This window comes from Colius striatus, chromosome 6 (assembly GCF_028858725.1).
Source record: "Colius striatus isolate bColStr4 chromosome 6, bColStr4.1.hap1, whole genome shotgun sequence".
NCBI lineage: Eukaryota > Metazoa > Chordata > Aves > Coliiformes > Coliidae > Colius > Colius striatus.
In genome coordinates, this window is record NC_084764.1 from 43,372,042 (window position 1) to 43,392,738 (window position 20,697).

The 20,697-nt window shown below is 44.3% G+C and overlaps 1 protein-coding gene across 5 annotated transcripts in view; it reads left to right on the top strand.

Annotated features, from left to right (window-relative positions):
* The first annotated feature begins 2,335 nt into the window (after positions 1-2,335).
* The window catches only part of CDC42BPB (CDC42 binding protein kinase beta), a 100,514-nt gene continuing 82,152 nt past the window's right edge, over positions 2,336-20,697 (top strand). For all 5 annotated transcript variants that reach the window (XM_061998704.1, XM_061998705.1, XM_061998706.1 and 2 more), the window contains exon 1: positions 2,336-2,625. In XM_061998704.1, the coding sequence (XP_061854688.1) occupies positions 2,448-2,625 (178 nt within the window). In that variant the 5' untranslated portion in view covers positions 2,336-2,447. The remainder of the gene's footprint in view (positions 2,626-20,697) is intronic.

A 20,697-nucleotide genomic window follows, 5' to 3' on the forward strand; every position in this document is an offset into this window, starting at 1 on the left:
GTTCTTGAAATCCTTCAGCCAATTCTGGAGTACCTACAGTGTTGCTCATAAATAATCCTGCACGTGCTGGTCTGATACATTAAACCTTCCATAGTTGTTAAAGCAGGCTTCAATATCATCTGTCACCCATCTGTTGTTTTCCTAGCACAGGACTTGATTCTTCCCTGTGACTAGTGTCAGTCAGGAACGGCTCTTGACATCCTTGATTTCTACTAATGTAAAACAGACTGAGGAGACTGGAAACAGAGCGATTGGTAGGAAGACAAATGGCTATTTCTTCATCCAGCTGCAGTTTCCTTGATAATCTTTTCCTTGCTGAAGGAGGTGGTGATAATCACCATCTGCAGGAACAGATAAGAAGGGGAAAGATATTGTGACAGGATCTTCAAAACCTCTGTTCTCCCTAGCCATTACTCTGATGAACTGTCTAAAAATGAGTCCTCAAAGCAGTAACAAGTGGAAAATGTCAAATTCTCCCTTTAAATTAAGCAACAACACCAGAAAAAAACCCACCCACTTTGTAGTGTTTAAAATGTTAAGTGAACATATCTGTGATACTAAACAGTTTGAGGTCAGATGAAACAGCCACAACCAGGGAGAACCACAGAGAGAGAACAATGACAACTTTGAGATATGCTGTGAAATATTTTTTTCAAGTGCATGTTTGCAGAAAGAAGTACAAAGAGACAGAAGTCATTTAGGGAAAACAAACCCAAACTATTTTAGTCCACTGTGTTTTTTTCTTTGTTTTAAAATCATAGGCTCTTGGTATAGAAGTATGATACCCAGATTCTTCTGTCAAATTGCATTTCTTACAATTAACAAGTCCCAACACGTTGTACCTTCTTGATCCAGGTAGTAGGTCCAAAGGCACAGCGCGCTATTACAACCTGAACAGCTCTCAGATGTAGCAGGTATTTGGTGTCAAAGAGATATCTATCAGACATGCCTGAGGGGCATGGGCTCCTAGAAACAAGTATTTCTGTAATCACCTGCTGGAAGGCTCTGGCATGTTGGGAGCAATACTTTCTCCTACACAACCCTCCGTCTAGCTCTGCCTGGTTATGCTCCTGGCCCTTTGAAAAGTGCAGCTCCCTGTATGCAGCATCAGTTGGGTTCAGCCTAGCCTTTGGCCCTGAAGGTGACAGCTGAGAAAACTCAGGTCTTTCTCTTTTGGAGAGTCACATCTGACCGTGAAGGACTCCTAGTAACTTCCATTTACCACAGTGCAAACTGTCCAGCTCCTGGAAGCAGAGGGTTTCCCAGCCCTGACAGAACCAGCACTCAGATGCCAGTCTTCCCATCATGATTTCTTCACCACGCAGCACTTTATCTACTTGCCAGTGGAGACAGGCAAGGAAAAGGCATCCTTCCCAGCTCAGCTTTGCATCAGGACCTGACTGGCTGCATTCCTACAGGCGTAAACTCCCATCTCAAGCTACTCAGCATCTTGCCTTAAGGTGCTGCGGCCTCTAGAGAGAACAGCTCTCAGAAATAGGTTGTAATGAAAAAGAAATAACAAAGCATTCTCCTTGGAGCACACATGGACAGCGGCTGTTGACACACAGGGCTGGACCTACCCAGGCCAGCTGCTGCTCAATTAAAGACCTATCACCAGGTAGGCCTGAAAAGGCACAGCAAGCCGCGGCTCCCCTGCCTGCTCCACGCTGCTGCCGGGGCTCTACCGAGGCAATCCTGGCCGCAGAGCGGGGAAGAAAGGGAACACCCGGCTCCAGACACGGCCACACGTGCCGCCGGTGCTCGACGTCAGCCCTGGGCGGGCAGCGCCCAGCGACGGCCTGTGGGGATGGCGGCCTCCGGGGTCACCCCGCCCTTCGAGGGAAGCCACGGCCCGGCCGCCCGAGCAGCGCGGGGCCTGCCTGGCGGCGGGGATGGCGCAGGCTGGGCCGCACACACGCGGACACGGACAGCCGAAAGTGCGGCTGTGGACGGACAGCTGCGGCTGCCGCCGCCCCTCACGCCGGCCGCGGCGAATCTGCCGAGGCGCGGCCAGGCCCGGGCGGCGGCTCCGCCATCGCTACGGCGCGGCGCTCGGCACAATCTTCCTGCGCGGCTTCGCGCGGCCCTGCCCACGTCGGAGCTGCGCGGGCGCCGCGTGGTGGGCGTGGCCGGGCGCCGCCGGGCTGCGCCGCGGGACTCGCTGCGCCGCGCTCGCCGCTGCCGGGGCGGGAGGAGCGGGGACGGGGAGAGGCCGGGTCCGGCCCATGGACCGCCCGGGCCTGAGGCGGAGCCCGTGGAAGGAGCTGCTCGGCCCCGGCGCGGCCGCGAGGGGCGGGAGGCGGCGCGGGGCGCGGGCGGTGCGGTGCGGCTGAGCGCAGCGCAGCGCCCCGGGGCCTTTGCGCGCAGCCGTTCGCCGGCTTCGCCGCCGCCCGAACGGCTCGGCCCGGCCCGGCCCTGCCCTGCCTTGCGCCCGCCACCGCGGCACCATGTCGGCCAAGGTGCGGCTGAAGCGGCTGGAGCAGCTGGTGCTGGACGGGCCGCAGCGGAACGACAGCGTGCTGAGCGTGGAGACCCTGCTCGACCTCCTGGTCGGCGTCTACACCGAGTGCAGCCGCGACTCGCCGCTCCGCCGCGACCGATACGTGTCCGACTTCCTCGAGTGGGGTGAGCCTGGGTTGGGAGGACAAGGACTGGCCGCGAGGATGAGGTGGAGCTGGGCGGGGGGACGGCCGTGGGGCCTGGCCGGGGTCGTGAAGGGTGAGCGATGGGGCCCGGGTAGCGGAGCGGTTGTGTGGGATCCCCGCTGCCGCGGTCCCCGAGCGGAGAGCTGGCCCAGGAGGGCGGCCCGGCCCCGAGAACGCTCTCCCCGCCGGCAGCCGGGCAGGGTGGGGAGGGGAGAGGCTGCCCCTGGATGCGGAGCCTCCCAGGGGAACACCCCCGCCGCCGGCCGGGCCTTGACCCCACGGGTCTCCTCCCAGCCCCGCTTGGCAGCCGGCAGCACCAACGGCACCAGAGTGTGTCCTTGGCCTGAAACCCTGCTCGGCTTAACCCGAAATGTCAGGCTAATCCAGTGGTCCTCGGAGGGCTTCCTACCTGGGGGAGGGGAGGAGGAGGAGGGAGGGAGCTGCAGGTTCAGGCTTTGGAAATATTGCTATTGTGCCGGGTTCGTTGCTGCTGGAGAGGGCACGTGTGTGCCTTGAAGGAACAACAGTTGCCGTTCGTCATGCAGTCTTTTTAATTTGGGCATGCCCCCGAAGGACAGAGCAATTCTAGGCAGCCTTTATAACAGCTTTGTTTAATGGTTTCCTAGTGTTTAGCAGCCTGATAATGAGAAGCCTTCAATAGTCTGGAGTATGCTGACAAAAGAAAACGTGGGTACTTGGACAGGACAAAAGTTTTCTGTCCAGTGTTGTTTTTACTTATAACTATTGACTGTAGGTGTGTGGATAGTAGAGATCCTTCCCTGCTGCATGCCTAAATGAATTTATGTTAAAATGACCATGGTGGCTGACTGGTTTATTCAGCTGAGTAAGTTATGAATAATGTGTGACAAAGGTGACTTAACTTCTCCTCGGAATAAGAAGTGGAGGGGAGGGAGGAGAGATCTTTGCTCAGGAGCGTATTGTCCCGTTTATCAGCTGTTCCACGCATGTACAGTTAATTAGGCTTTTAAAGATATCTCTTTAAAAACAAACCAAAACAAACCCACCAAAAAACCAACCAACAAAACAAAGGATTTCCCAAGGGAGAGGGGAGGGACCGACTGACTTCAGTATATGCAAATGTGTATCTTTAACACTACAGACCAGAGCACTAACATGTAGGGACAGCTGGTTCTCCTTAATTTCTGTGGGGACCACCACTCTTTGTCATACACTAACAAACTAAGAGGATTCACTTCCTGGACTCTTCTATTGACGTCAGTAATGCGATTGCCAACTGAATAATTAACCACTTTATCACATCTGCCCTGCGAGGCTGCAGCCTGGGAAACATTGATTATTTGTTTTGTGGTGGGAGCTTTGTCTTCTGCAAAGTGCAGGCTGGTTTTCAAGCTGATGGCTTTGAGTGAGTGAGCACCTACAAACTGTTAAATGTGATAGATCCCAACTAGGGCGGGTACTTTGAGCACTGAAGTTTGAGGAAAAGATTTGAGGCAGGCCAAAGGGTGATAGGCTTTTTTTTTTCTCTATAGCACTGTTGGTGGTTGTGTCTTACTGATTGATCCCTGCAATGTCATTTCTGTGTGATGGAGAGGCTGATTATCCAATTGTTTATAAAGTTGCTTCTTTTAATTCTATTTATTGTGCTCACTGAATGTTGAAAAGGTTACTGACTTGATGAAAAGTATAGCTCGCTGTAAAAACAGTGAGTAGTTCTTACTGCAGTGTGGGATTGCCCTGGTATAACAAAGTGCCTATTCAATAAATAATTGAATTGTATGTGAGCTACCATCTGGTGCTGCAGAGTGGGGATAAAAGTTTGTAATCCAGGCCCTTGATGGTAAGGGGATGGGCCTGAATCTGGGCTGCTGTATATGTGTGGAATACTCCTAAACCCAGTTACAGCTGATACTGTGTGTTCCTCCCTTTCCTTCAAGCTGTTAAAAACAAATAAATGCCAACAACCAGGCACCTTTTATCTGTGTCCTAATGCCCTCACAGTATGTTTCCACCAACAAGGAACTTGTTCCTGCCTCCAGCTAATAAGGAAAATATCATGCCAAACACGCTAATCTTACTCATGTCACGATGTGCAGTCTTAATTACAGCCTGATTCTCTGTCACAAGATATTCTGGATTGATGTGCCCAAGCCCTGTGTGCTGTTAGGTGTCTGTAGAAGCATGACAGTGTAGTTAAATATTTGAGAGATACTTTGAAGATCGGTGTTTCTTTATCAACTGAAGACAAGGAATTTCCTTTTGCCAAAATGGAGACTCATCTCTGACATTGGAAATAAGCTGCATAGATCTACAGGTTAAATTTAGCTGAGCTGTATAACGAGCCTTACTTTACTGTTTCGGATTTAAAACTGGGTGTGAGGTATCACACATGTAAAATTTCCCTTGCAGTGATTCAGTGTGTCTGATGGACTTAATTGCCAAGTGAAAATCTAGTTCAGGCATGGTCATTGAGGCAGAGTTTTTTCCTGGCTGTGGGATGCAGAGGAGATACTGAGTTGTGTGGTGTGGCTGCTGGATGTAGAGACCTCTGCTCTCTGACAGCAGTGTGATGCTGCTCCTATGCTGGAGCTGGTGATTGTGACAGAAGGGAAGAGCCCAAGAAATTGTTTCACTTTTATCCTGTGAGACTTAGGCCACCTTCTCCCTATTCAACATGAAGTCTCACACCTTAACTGCAGAGGCTGGTGAGTCCTAAACGATGGATCTCAGTGCTTCTGTCCTTTAAGTCCCGCTGCTGCTGCTGCTTCTTGGCAGTCCTACCACAGCCTTAATCCTTCAAAATCTTCTTCCTATTTGCTACCAGTGGAGGAGCATGGGGTGCGGCCATTCACCTTGAAGCAGCTTGTGGCTTCCATCGCTTTAGAAAGGTTTTAAGACTCTTCTGTTTTAACCTTGGTAATTGGAGCTTTCCCATGGTGAGTGCAGCTTTCAAACAGACTGTATTACTTCCCTCTACTGAATGTATGATATGCATATCTATATCTTTGGGGAAGAGCTAGCTGAGCTGCAAGCAAGGAGCTCAAAAGTCTTTTTCTTCTAGTTATTTTTATTTGCAACTCCTGTTGAATAAGGTCTTGCCCAATTGGTTATCACGGTGTTGTTTATGTAATAGATGTTGGAATGTTGCTTAGTGTCTTTAGTGGGAGTTGAATACAAGTCTACTAGGCAGCAGACCCATGTCTTTTAAACTGTTGCTACATCTTCTGCTCCTAGAGTGACAATAGTAAGGAACAGTGAGCAGTCCTGTTTATTCTATTTATACTTGGTACTCCAAAGTCCTCAGTGGAACTGGGCTGCTACAGTCCTCATGCCTCTGAGGCTGAATTGTTTGACCAGCTCTTCTCATCCTTCCAGTTGTCAAGAGAGCAGCTGATAACTGGACAGTCGTGGGTCCTAGAAAGTCTGTAAAACACTCTGCATGGCCCAGGAAGTCTATGGAAGTTATTTCCCTTGGTAAAGCTGACCTAGGCCACTTGTGAAGACTATTTAAAGCTGTCAGCAAACATGGAGGAGGCTGCATGGCCTCTGAGTTTACCCATAGGGTGATGGGGCATGCTAGTGTTTGGGTGTTCTGGGGTGATATTGTCTGTGCACTGCAGAGGGACCTCCTAAGAGACAATTCCTGCAGCAAATTTGTCCTGTCCCTTGTTTCACGTGATGTGAAGTGCAGGAGTGCTGGAGCAGCATGGCTGCAGCTCAGAATGCCCATTTATAGCCTGTCCTTTGGCTGTCAGGTACAGCGTGTTCCTCCCTAGGGAGTCCCTTGTTCTATCATACTGAGGGACCTGAATGTTTCATAATCCTGTTGTAGAGTGGCTGCTTGCAGGGCACCTTGCTGGCTGGCATCACGTTGGTGTTAGTCTGACATCACCTTGTTTTTCAGGAGTTACCTTAGTCGGCTGTGGCTGGTGCTTACTGCCCCTAAACTTCCAGTCAGCACGAACTGGCGCAACCGGCTGCTCCGTTTTTGAGCAGCTACTTGGCAGAGTTTTCAGCCAGTAGGCAAGCATGTTCTGAGAAAAGTCTAACAGGAATGGGCCTTACTTGTATTCCAAAGGTTTTTGATGCTGCATAGGCTCCCCTGCTCCAGCCTTTATTTCCTCTGACCCTGTTTTGTACCGCTGGGTGTTACAGAGGGCAAGACAGCACATGTCCCCTCAGTTCACGCAGTGTTGTCTCATTTCTGGGCTGTGTACTAGCTAGTTCTCGCTGTGAGAGCACCTCAAATCCAATGTCAGAGCAGTTTAGGCTGGTCTGAAATGTGGTTTTGTTTTCTTTCTTGAAGCAAGCGCATGGGATACCTCTGTGGGCTATTTTTGCTAACGTGTTATGAGCTGGTGTTTGAACGCTGACTTCTGTGTTCTCTGTTTGTGCAAGGTCTGCTACCCAGCTAGACTGATGCTCTGCTTTGGGATGGTGGTTTTGTTGATTTTTGTTGTTGTTTGGGTGTTTGTTTTTATTTTTCCTGAGGAGAACTTAACTGTAAGGGGGATGAAGCTGTGAGGAAAAGAAAGAAGATTGCAGATGATTAGCACAAGTAGGCCAGCTGGGCACCTGCTTCCAAGCCCTTGAAGTCTGGCATAATAGGCAGTGGATGCTGGTGTAGTAACAGCAACATATTACCAGTCCAGATTAGACGAGGGAAAGATGTGCATCCAGATCACTCAAAGCAACATCTCTTGTTCATCCTGGAGCTGCCAGTTTTACACTTGAGGATGGACCATAGATGGAAAAATGATGCACAGCAAGTTCACCAGAAAGGGTTGCTGTTGTGCTGGTGCTAGTGCAGTGATTCACAACTACGGGTCACTGTCGGGTGTGCTGCTTCAAGTTTGGATCTTGCTGTTGAGATGCCTCTTTGAACTTTGCAAGTCTACTCCCAGACCTACTTTCTCTTCTCTCTAGTTCTGCTTAAAGAATTGCCTTAACCTTTCAAATAAAAGAAAAATACCTAATGAGAGAGGGAGAGCCTTGCAGGAGTGGCCTTTTGTTAGAAGAGCTGTAGAGCCTGTTTGCTCAGCCTGAAAGCAGTTGTATTCTGAAGTGCAGATGTAGACATGAAAAAAGGTCTTCCCAGCCTGCATTAGCACATCTTCAAAACTAGCTCCAGGGTAAACCTGGTCCTCTGACTGCCACAGGTACTGATGTACTATAAAAAGTGTTAAGTGAGGGTGGGGGCGTCATGTGTGACTCAGTGTGCTGCTAGTATAGGAGGCAGAAACTACCCTTAAGTATTTTTTAGGTGACTTCAGAGTTGTCAGACCGAGGGCTGGTTATGAGGATCTTTTTGTCCTTTTTTTGGTTAAGCCAGGAAAAACTGTCACTTGATAACACGTTCAATCTCTTGGCTTGAGGGCTTAAATTCCTCTCCTCTTTCCCTCTAACACTCCTCCCCCCTCCCTTGCTTGCAGAAATACACACAGAAAGCCAGGAAGGGACCTCAGGCTCTGCTAGCTTGTATAATGCCCTCCTCTGTGCATCCAAAGCTGTGCAGTGAGTGATAAGCTGGTTGGGCACATGTGCAAAGCGAATGTGGTTGGATAATGCCTGTTACGACCCCTTATACTAGAGCTAGTGGCAGGAGGGTGTGGATTAGGGCCCACGGGCCAGGCTGAAGTTACAGGTGCCTTGTAGAAGTTCTGGACAGGCCAGTGGTGGTGGTGGCCATGGCTTCTTTGTGCACAGTACAGTGTGGAACCTTTTGCTGCTGCTCCCTGAAGGCTTTGCTGTGGTTGGAGAAGGAGCACCATAGCTTGGATCGCCTTTGCTGATGAAGTGTTCGATGGTCATCTGGCATAATAGTACAAACATGGTTGATGAATCCATTTCCTGATTTGGCTAAACTGTTGGTATTTTTCTTTTAGAAATACAGGCCAGGATTAATTCATGTTGAAGTAGCCCAAACTGCCTTTTTAGCTTTGATAGCATCGTAGTCAGGGCTCGTGATCTGAAGGCATGAAGTTCGAAGCCTGCTCCTGTATGTCTCATGGACCCTTGACAGTGCATCTGTTCTGATGTGTTGTTTTTAGAAAGAGGCAATATCTTTTAATGGCTTTTTCTGTAAAACCTTATTCTGTGAAACATTGGCACTGGCAGCTGCAGTCACATTTTGACAGTGGGATGGTAATGTCTCTGGAGGATGAGAGATAGATTGGCATGTGCTCTTACAATGACAGACATCCTGGTTGAAGCTTGTTTGTTGTCCCATGGAAGGAAGTCAGTATTGCTTTTCTCTTGTGGATAACATTGCTAATAAACAGCAACAGTCTTTAGTGAGGGTTTGAGGAATTATGTGGTGTGTTAAAGGCCATGAGCTATATGTTGTATTTTAATTTTTTATGTATGAAAACTCAGGTGTAAATGAATACGTCTTCATGTAGAAAAAAAGTGTGTGCCGCTAATAGTTTCTCACTCATGGTGTGTGCTAAGAGAATGCAGAAGTAAGGCTTCATGTTTTTTAAATGTTTCACTTAGAAATCTAAATTATTTTAATCCTGGTTTGTCATAGGCACCATTAAAACTCCTGTGGTTGGTGCATAGTTCTGCATTATCAGTAGAAATGGCTTGGATGTTGATTTAGTCAGCAGATGCAGTGCAATGAACTTTTGTATCAAGAAGTTGAACTAACCATTTTTTTTCGAGGTAATTGACCTGTGAGAGTTGGTTTCTTCTACACCTAGAAACAAATGACTTTGTATGAGTCAGAACTGAAGAGACTTGTTTCATTAGCTTTTTTTAGCAAGTTGCTTTTACTTTATGGTTATATATGAATGTTTTGGGTTCTAGAGATGTTGATCGGTAGCTGAGATAAGTTGAGAATGTTAAACTACTTCAGATTCTTCAGATTTATGAAACTTATATTTGATCTCTTGCTTGTAATTCGAGGCAATTAATGCAAGCTGGTTTAGATGAGTGTTACAGAAAGGAAGAATTATAATACCAAAACAATTGCAAATTTATCTGAGCCATTAACAGAATATAGTGCCTAGAATGATCAACCCATAAAATTGTTCCTGTTTTTCATTACCCATATCTGGAACAGGCTGCCCAGAGGGATTGTGGAGGCTCCTTCCTTGGTGGTCTTCAAGACCCACCTGGACGTGTTCCTAAGCGACCTGATCTAGGTTGACCTGCTTCTGCAGGGGGGTTGGACTGGATGATCTCTAAAGGTCCCTTCCAACCCTACCATTCTGTGATTCTGTGAAAAGATGATTAGGATGATGTACCACAAGGAAATCTGTTTGAAAAAATAGAGGGGACTTGTTAAAGCTTTTTAATCTTGTTTTTCCCCTTTGATTATGCTTTAAACAGAGTTGAGATGAATTTTCTAAGTATTTCATCAGGTACACTTGAGAATTCCAATGTATTCTTGATGTAGTTACTAAAGAGCTTGTGTCATGCTCACTAAAATATCCCACTGAAACTCTAGTTTTTTATTTCTTATTATTTAAGAGAAGGGATTTAATTTTAAGAAGTGTTTCCAGGTCTGTCTAAGTACATTTGGTCTGTGGTTTGCTGGGATCTATTCATTTTGGACCATCTCCTAATATTGAAGTATTCCACCCTGTTTTTCTCATCAGCATATCCAGATTGCAGAATGCAAGCTTTCCTTTATAAAGATCTTTGTTCACTGTACTGAATGTAGCTTTCTTCAATAGGAAATGACTTACTTTTGGTTTTAAGCTCTGATTTTTGCATAGAGCTCAGTAATCATATCTGTAGATAGACTTAGAGTGCATTCAGATAAGTGTGTGCGTCCATCATTGCCAGCTGAGGCCTTAGGCACCCTGAAGTGCCTGAGATCTTAATTTCTGTCATTTATGTCAGTAGGGTCTTAGCACTGAAACCTGTTATTACTTAAACATGGCCTGAAGCTTCAAATGTGACTAGTACCTGTGGATGCCCAACCTCAGACCTCTACAAAGGAGTCTGAGCTTGGCAAAGTAGTGGGGATGTCTTCACCAAGTATTGAATCATGGAAAATGGGAAAGGCCAAACAGAGAAAAGATCAGAAGCAGTATCAATTCCAGATATAATTATTCTCTGACATAAACCTGGATAATTGCTTTGTGAAGACACAGAATGGTAAGGATTGGAAGGGGCCTCTAGAGATCATCCAGTCCAACCCCCCTGTGTTTGTGCCAGTTTAGCAAGCCATGAATGTTTGGGATTTTAGAAAAAGCTGTAAAAAATTCTTTCTGGACTTTTAATTCTGCTTAAACCTGAGTTGTGTTGTTCCAGCTTTCATCAAAAAGTGAAAGGTGAAGTAGTAAAATGAAACCAATTTTAAACTTACGTAGGTAGATACGGGGAAGTCAGTCATAAAGTAATGTTGCAGCTATTCTGGTAGTATTGTACTTTTATTTGGGACTGTACAATTCATGGGATGTGAATTTACTCTTTTTATAGCTGATGTAACTCTACCCAATATGTAGCAGCCACTATAGAAGCAGTGTGTGGGGGGGTTAGTATATAATGATTTTTCTGCTAGTAACGGTCCCTTTCCTGGATAGATGAGTCTCAAGTTTTGGGTCACTAGAAATTTTCCAAAGGTACATACAAAATAGCTCATGCCCTGAATTGGTTTAACTCTGTAGTACTGAAAAAAAAGGGCAACAAATAGCCTTTCTCAGCAAAAAACCCATTTTTTTAATTGGAGATGTTAAAAACTTGAATCTCTTTTAGAGTTTAGGTGGAGTGGGAAAAGTCTCTGTTCCTATCTAAGGAAGAATGACGATTCTAGTAATTGCATGGCAATACTTCTGGGGCACCTGAAGCCTTATTCCCAGTCTTGAGGAATTCCTTTGTCCATGGTCCCCTTTGTTCCAGAGATCCATCTGTACCTTGGGGACAGATGGGAGGTTGTCTCCATTGCCTTGCACACCTTTGGATTTCCGCTGCTGTTACCAGGTGAAGAGGTGGTTTTCATTTTGCACGTCCTTCCTCAAGAGTTGGCTTCTTCATGGAGCTTTTCTGTTGCTGCTGGCTTTGCTGCTGCCCATGTCACTGGGGTTATCAGTATTGAAAGCTGGAGTGTTCTGAGTGTCTTTACTTTTACCCATCATTAAGGCGGAAGTAGAAGCAGCAGGAGGATGACTTTAGGCATGAAGACCTTATTGTAATTTTGAAGTATATTCCTAAAGGTTTGCTTTTTGAGATAAGTGTTTGGTCTTTAAATACAACCCTTTTTCTTTTAGGATTAGTTAAGTCATCATGTGGTGGTGTTCACACCCATTCCTGTGTAGGATGGCTACATGGCTATGGTCTCTCCCTCTTGTGTTAGTGCTGAGATGGATGCCTAGTGTGCATGATCTTGTTGCACCAGTGATTCCTTTTAGGATGGTTTTGTAACCCTCTTGGGTTCATCACTTGAAAAAAAGCAAACTCTTTCACCCCATGTGACTTATTACAGGAATCTGGGAGGAGACCTTTTTTGCATGCACAAATGGCTAAAAGTGCTCCAAAGGTCCTAATGGAATAACTGGTAGCTAGTAAGGGCTAGATGTTGAGTTGTAAGTGCAGAGTGAAAGCTGGAGTCTGTGGTATTTAATCTTTCTGCCTTTTATGGATAACAGGGGATTTTTCCTAAACTCATGACACTTCGTCTTTCAGAGCAGACTTTCTGAGAAGTTGCAGATGAGTTAGCCTGTTGTGTCACAGGGAAGAAGCACATTTTCCTGCCAGGCCAGCTTTTAACTAGTTGTAGCAAAATGCTATAGTCAATGGCATAGTCAGTGGCATGATATCATTGCATGGAGGAATTAAGTCTGACTGTGTTACCTTACTCTGTTAACTAAGTGAGGATTTCCATTACCAATAAGTCCTGCCTTTGATTTCCTGCACAGTTAAGATTTAAGTGAGGAATAATGATAATATCAAACATCTGTTTCTAAACTGTGATTCCACTGGCCTGGAACTCCAGATAACATAACACAGGATGAGATACAGTGGGGATACCTAACTTGAGGCTGTGTCAAGCCCATGAACTGTCTTTATCTTACCCTTAGAAGTATTTACTGCAACCAGACTGTGATTATTGCTTTGTATATGTTATTTTGGGCCAGGAGCATTTACTGGGTTGGGTGTAGTGCTGTACTAACAGGGCTACCCTGATCAGCCTTGACCCAGGGAAACAGGACCCAGTGGCATCTGTGGCTAGAAATAATCCTTGTGCATGCTGAAGTTGACTGTATCTGATGTCAAAGAACACTTGGAGAAGGAGGGAGAGGTGGCATTTTTAAAACAAATCAATGATGGAGAAGCATTTACTGCTCTTAGGAAAGAGCTTTGCAGTAGTTCTCATCAATGTTGAAGGTATACATGATTTGAGTGGCTCAGATCAGGAGCAGAAGTGCCCTGGTTGTTTTTGACAGAACTAGAGCTACAGTTAGTCTAGTTAAAATTTGCTGTTCTTATGGGTAGTGGTAAGTGGTAAACATTGTAAAGGTTTTGTTTAATGTTTCAGGCACTTCTTGAGGGTGGGGAAAGCAGAGACTATTCTAAACTTCACCTTTTGCATACCAGCATTGTATTTCCTTCACACTGTAAAACCTCATGAAGTGCCACTTGATGAGTTCCAAGTCTTGCACTGTAAAGCTGTAAAAGTTGGGGAGTGACCAACTAGAAAACAGCCTTGCAGAAGGAAAATTCAGGATCCTGGTGAACAAGTAATTGAAAAAGTCAGTAGTGCATCATTGTAGAAATGGAGGCTGTGTCAGCAGGTTGAGAGAAGTTGTTCTGCTCTTCACAGCCCTTGTGAGGCCATTTCTGGAGTACTGTGTCCAGTTCTGGGCTTTCCACACAAAACACACTGGGAAACTGAAGTGAATCTAGCAGAGAACCACTGATGTGGTTGGAGGTCTGAAGCATGTGATGTGCAAGAAAAGCCTGAGATAACTGAGTTTCTTGAGCCTGGAGAAGGGGAATCTGATTGTGACCCTTAGCTGGCAGATGAGCAGTTAGGGAAAACACAGAAGCAGACTGTTCTCAGGTGTACCACCAAGGAGAGGCAATGGACACAGGTAGTGGCACAGAGAGTCTGACTGTGTGTAAGGGGAAGAAAAAAATCCTCCTGAAGGTGGTCAGGCCCTGGAAGAGGCACCTGGAGGTGTGAAAGTCTTTCCATCCTAGGAGATAAACCTCAACTGGATGAGGCCTTGAATGACCTGATTGAACTTTGATACGATCTCAGCTTTGAGTAGAAGGTTGTACTCTGATCTCCAGAGGTCCCTTCCAACCTAAAATTATTCTGTGGTTCGGTATGATCTTTCTTTTTTTCCTGTTGTGAAGTTTATGTAACATGATGGCTGCTTTAATAGAAAACAGTTGTTCTTTATACTTCTCAGAATGAAAACAAAGATATGAAATAGGACCTTCTTGTGGATAAAATAGTGGACACAACTTGTGTAAATTTACTATTCATTTTTTGGCAGTCTCAGGTGTTTCTCCTGGTTGATTGGCATCTTAATGTCTAGTCTAAGTATTGACAAGATTTTAACTAAATTTTTAGGTTTATGAATGATGGGAAACTTCAGTTTTGTTCATGTTGTTCTGCCATATATTTAATAAAGGCACCAGTTTCCTTGTTCCTCGAAGAGAATTGCCAGAACAGGTTTCAAGAACTTTGAACCTATGTTTTATCTCTAGTGCTTTTCCCCCATGTGTGATTTCCTTATGTTTACTTGTTAGCCTTGATAGCAGGTGAAGTATTTTAAAGCTTTGCACCGTGAAGCCATCAGAAGAGCCTACAGTCCCTGCATGACTGCAAGCCTGAATCATCCTTTGTGAAAAACACAGGTTCAGTTCTGCTATGAAATGATCTATCACAAAGGAATCTGTATCTAGTACAGTTTCTGATATCCTTAGATCTGACATTGTAAGCAGTTGCTAACAACAGAGTGAAACAAATCTTCCTCATAGTCGTAAAGATGTAATGGGTGATACCTGCTGGGGTGTTCTTTTGTTTCCTCTGTAAAATAAGAGCTTGTGTGGCTCACATGCAGTTGGACTTGCAGTATGGCTTCAATGCTGATGTACTTTCTGAATGATAATGCACTTCACAAACTAAAACACACAACAAATTCAGTGTTTCAAAATCATGTTGTGACATGGAAAATGGCAGGATAAGCGCTATCACTGGCGAGGATAACAATGTACAAATGAATCAAAACCTAAGAATCCTCTCATAGGGGTGTGTTGTAGTTATTGTGACACTTTCCTTACAGTGAGTTTATATCTGTGGTTTGGAATATGTTGCTTGCAAGAAAAATCCTGGGAAAATAATAAGTTTTTTTCAGAACTCTTAGGATTTCTAAATGCCTGGGAGTCAGACAGACATCCTTGCCAGACATCATACACTGGCAGCAATGTCTTGCAGGCATTCATTGACAGTACTATCTCATGTAATGGACCATTACCCTTATATGTGAGCAATTTGTAATGAGTGTTAATTTTTCAGAGGAAACTTTGTTCCAAGTGTTGTGGTGTTGTTTCAGATGCTGTGATTGTGAGCCCTCAGCTGTGTGTGATCGCTGTGTGGAAGTTGCTCACACTGTGCTGGAGTTGCAGTGAATTGCTTCCCTTTTGGGAAGTACTTGCACACTGTGCAGATGCCTTGGGGGGAAAAAGCAGGTAGTGAAGTAATGGCATAACTTCTGTTTTGGATTGAGTCTTGCTGCCTAAAATTACTGAGAAATATCCTTGCCCTCCTCTCATGTCTTTTAATTTCCTGTTTCATTTTGTTGTTCAGACTTTTACCTCTCATTTCTTATTTGTATTTAGAGAAGGCACTTCGCAGTGATGGTTTTAAAACAGCAGTGCACACTTGTGCATGCATTGCTACAATGATCTCTTTGCATCAGTGGCTGTAATATTGTACTGTGCACATTGGTAATAGCTCTTGTTTCAAATCTGTGCTTGGTAACTGGAGAAGAAATAATACAAAGCCTTTACTGGAAAATGTGCTCCAGTAATGTACCTTCAGAGCTCTGTGGAAAGCTCTGATAATGTGTGACAGCTGGTGAAAGATAATGGATTATCTTTCTGCAAGAGAGAAGCATGGGCAAGACCTACTTCTTACTTCAATCTCCTTGCCTTCATCATTCCCTCCCCCTTTATGTCCCATATAACACTGAGAACCTGTTCTCTCCATTTTCTGAGAGACATAGCTAGAGACTGTTGGTTATCACCTCTGTGTATACATTTTTTTTAATTGGCAAGGAAATGAATTTAGCTGTGCACAACAATTCATGGAAGAGGAAATCAACACTGTCTACTTGTAACCTTTTAACACTTGTCCAGAAATAGATGGAGGAGTCATAGTGTTGGAATTAAAATTTGCAGTATTGGAATAAATAATAAACAGGTACATGAAAAGAGGAGACTGAGGGGGGCATCTCAGTAGTAGTTACAAATATCTAAATGGTGGGTGTCAAGAGGTTGGGGCAGCACTTTTTTCTATGGTATCTAGCAACAGGACAAGTTGTAATGGGATGAAGCTGGAATACAAACAGTTCCATTTAATCATAGAATGGTAGGGGTTGGAAGTGACCTTTAGAGATTTAAACATAAGAAAAAACTATTTCACTGTGATGGTGAGGGAGCCCTGGCCCGGGGAGGGTGTGGAGGCTCTTTCCTTGGAGGTCTTCAAGACCCACCTGGACATGTTCCTGTGTGACCTGATCTAGGTGGGACCTGCTTCTGCAGGGGAATTGGACTGGATGATCTCTAAAGGTCCCTTCCAACCCCACCATCCTATGAATTAGAAGGACTTGGGAAAAGCATCACTTGAAGTCCTTAATATTGATTAATATACTCCAAACAATGATCAGGCCAGACATCTGATCTGAACAACAGAAACACAAACGTTACAAGCACAACCTTCTTTATCCTCAATGCTGTATGGCATCTCTGTCTTGCTGACTGCTGTCACAGACTTGTGTGTGGACTTGCCTATAAGAACACCATTGAAGCTTGTGTGTTACTTTAAAGGCCATGAAACTACCAAGAGATTTTTGGTTATAGTCAGACCCTTGATGGATTCACAGTAACAACCCAAAGATGGAATGATGTGAGACGGAATGATATGTTAATAAACAAGCAGACCTGAGCACCTTTTCCATATTAGTTAAAGAACACTTAAGTGTCATTAAGTATTGAGAAAGAAAAAGTAAAAGGAAAAGAAATAAAGTTTACATCTCTTCCAGGCTTCTCTGTTAGAAAGTTCCAAAGAAGTTCATGGAACAAAAGGATCACATAGGCTTCGTGCCACAATACCAGCATCAGAACTGAAACTACCTTGTCTGAACAACAATACCAAGGGTGAGAATTCTGTCAGTCTTTAAAAGATTGTGGTTTGGTACTGAATAAAGTGAGCCAATGCAAGTGGAAAATATTACTTAAGAGCTAAAATAGTGACTGAAGGGGCAAAGTAGCCAAGGTTTGCTTAGATGACAGTGGAGATAAATTAGTAAAGGAACATATTAAATTCAGTGTGGAAAAAGAAGGGAATGGGGTATAGCTAAAATGATGTGTAGAAAAGCAACCATTTGGCTTTTCTCTGTGTAAGTAGTTGCCTCAGTGTCTATACTAGTTCGCTAGTATAGACACTAGTTATGTTACAGCAGCTTAAAGTATTTTGTTGACTGGCAGAAATTCCTGTTCCTGTGCTTACGGTCTCATCCTCTGTTTGTGGTCTCCCCAGAGGCCATCTACTGTGTTGTAGGATTTCTGGAAGGAAGTTACTGCATTTTGACTGGTTCGTGCTCTGGAAACAAAGTTGTAAAAGCACATCTACCCTGGTGGGGTTTGTCAGCTGCATCTGTACTGGAATGGAGGTGGCTCAGCCTGGTGTTGAACTGGAGCATCTAAATGTTCGGTTGTTACTTTCAAGTATGACTAACAGAAAAGGTTGGAAGCCAACAGAGTAGAGCCTGAGGTATAGATGAAGATTTGAGATTGCCAGCTTGCTACAAGCTTGTTCTGAATGTCCTGGTACTTGATTTTCTGTTTCCAAATCAAGACACCTGTTATAGATGGGCTGTAAGTAAAGAAGGAAAACAAATTCGCTACTTAAATGCATGGAAATAAATCTTAAGGAAAAAGCCTTGTGGATGTAGTGTTTAATAAGCAATGATGGCATGTGGATAATCTTAAAGCTTAAGAGCAGAATGTTCTATCAGATACTGCATCTCCTAGAAAAACTTGGGATGATCCTCACTTGGTATGTCTGCCTTGAAAAGCTGAGGAGAGAGATGGAAAGGTGCAGCATATGAGGTATTTACATCTATGAGTGTAATGGTTGGAGAACTTTTCATAGTTTAATCGTGATAATTTTGGTATCTCCTAAAGACAATGAACAGACTTCTGTTTCTTATTGGCTTTAAGCATTTCCAAGAAAGAGGGAAAAGCCAGAACCCAGGGAACTTGGGCTGCTGTTGATTGTGCTGGGCACATGTTGATCATGTGCAGTATTGCACATGATGTGGAAGATATAAGCTTCCAGGAGCCTACAACACATTTGGGAATGCCTAGAGGGGAATTTGGGAATACTTAAAGCTGTGGGCTGGCAGTTTGTTGAGAGCTGTTGTTGAAAATCATGATTCAGAAACTTGAAGAATTTCTGGATTTAAGCATATCTGAAAGAGAACATGGCAAAGATGTTAGGGAAAGATGGGCTAAAAATACTAAACAAAGGCAAAAGTGTGCTCTTTGATATAGAAAATGCTGAGACAAGGGGAAAGAGCTTATTCAGTGTACTGTAGAGGGATTAGCAAAAAGCTGGGTAAGAAAGGGTGGCAAAAATGAAGAATGATAGGGAGATAAGAAGGAAGAACTCCATCCTGACTGTACCAGAGAAAGCTGAATTTATAATGCTTGGAGGTTTGGAAATGTCTCTGGGAAAAGGCATGGTGTTCTTATTTTAGATTCTCGTTCTGTACGCTTTGCATATATATGTGATGCTGAAGCTCTTTAGTCATGTTCTAAATCAGTTGAACACTTATAATTCACTCTTAACTGCTCCAGGATCTGGCTTCCCTAAGGATAGCTATTTGTTTTAAAGGACAGCTTAAAAATTTGAATGTACATAAACTTGTCATGTGTCCATCTTTTCAAATTATCATCTACTGAAAATGTTTTCTTTCAGGGCTCTTCACTATGTATTAACTTAGGAATAATTAGTTGATTCTGTTTAGCAATAACTTAAATGGATGGTATTCTAAAACAAAACTCTGCAGGCTTTCTGGTTTATTTCTTAATAATGACAAAACTTGGCCTTTTTTTGGGCCCTGAGCAGTTTTATAAACAGCTGTTCAGCTAATGATCCATGTGCCACACAGTCTGACACCATTTACAGATACCTACATCTAAGGTTTAGGATCTCCTCATAGATTTCCAGTAGATTCTTTTTCTCCCCTGCAAAGTGTAGACTTTCCTCCTTTTTTTTTTTTCAATTTAAATTTTAACTGTGGTATCTGGAAAGGCTGGGGAATAGATACAAATAGATTTTGAACTGTGCTAAATCAGTATCAGACATTAAGGAAGAGTTGCACAGTGAAATTAGAAGCATGTTGCTTTATGTGGATAACCCTTTTCATTGCGCCTTGGAAGGCTGAGAGATGTATTTCCTTTTCTACCTATTTACATCCTTTCTAAGCAAGTGTCAGGAAGCTATCCTGCCCTCTGGAGATGCACTTGCCTTCTGAATACCCCCAAACCCAGGTATTTTTCTGTTACAGGTGGCTGAGCCCTCTCCTAATGCCCTGCCTGCCCTGTGTTACGTTAAGTCGTCTTCCTCTTCATTGCTCCCAGCCAGAAGCATTGGACAGAGTAGAGCAAGGCAGAATGTCTTTGGCTCTAGATTTGCTGGCACAGAGAGCAAGCTAAAGATGTGAAAGTATTTATAATAATAGAAAAGGCACTGTGAACCTTCCACTATATGCAATGAATCTTAGCATGGCACTTGTTAGTATTTCTTGCAGGTTTAAAGACAATCTCCCTCTCTCTGCTTCTGAGTAATTTGAACTACTCCAAATATTCCAGTGCCCAGTAACAGTAATTGCTTGTCACATGTCTTTGTAGCCTTTCCCTACAGCAAAAATCTGACTTTCATTGACCTTTTAATTAGATGTGGAGCTTCAGGGAAGTTCTGAAACAGAGCGAGTAACGTGAAAATGTCGGGCTGACCGCTGCCGTTTAAAAGGAAGGGGAGTTGAACACAGAGATCTGCCACACCTGAGCTTAAAGTAGCTGGTGCTATCTCAACACTTCATATTGAAAAACACCTCAGGGTATTTATATGCCTGGTGTCACAGCCTTGAGCCATCAAATAAAAAAGAATCAGATGCAGTTCTATAGCACTATAAGCTGATCTAGTGCCCCGTCCCCTTAGTCTTTGGTTTTGTAGTTTGTGATGTTGATCTGAGAACTGAAGTATGAGGAAATAGTTGCTGCAGAGGTGGCCTGCCTTGGTGCTAACACCCAAAAAGCTGTACTGAAAGTTGGGTAAAGGAGCAGAGTCAAAAAACCATAACCTTCTCCTGATTGCTGTTAAGGGCAGGCTCCACATGGGCAATTCATCTCACCTTGGTCTGTGCTACTTAAGGTGATGGGCTCCGAAAATGAGCTGCACACCTTACCCTTTACACCTTGCTCTTTGTGTAGTAGCCTCTCCTGACCCCTCAGTGATGATGATTCAATCTGTTAAGCTACAGGATGATAGCTGTATTATGTGTCTTGGTAGATTGGGTTTCTGCTGGTTTAGTGAGCAGAATCAGGTCAGTGAGGCGAGACCAGCTGAATTGGTTTACAACTGATACAAGGAAGGGAGCAGGTCTGTGAAACTGCCTCACTGGTTGCAGCAATCCACTTGAGTTGTCATCGAACTACATCTTTACCTCACCCTCAATTTATAAGCAATGTATGCCTCATAAGGTGTATTTCTCCCCTGTCACTGTAAGTGCATTTGTGTAGGGTGCTTTATCAAGAAGAGCTTATTAATAGAAACTTATAGCCTTTAAAATAAAGGAGGTGGCATGTGGTCAAAATAGCACCA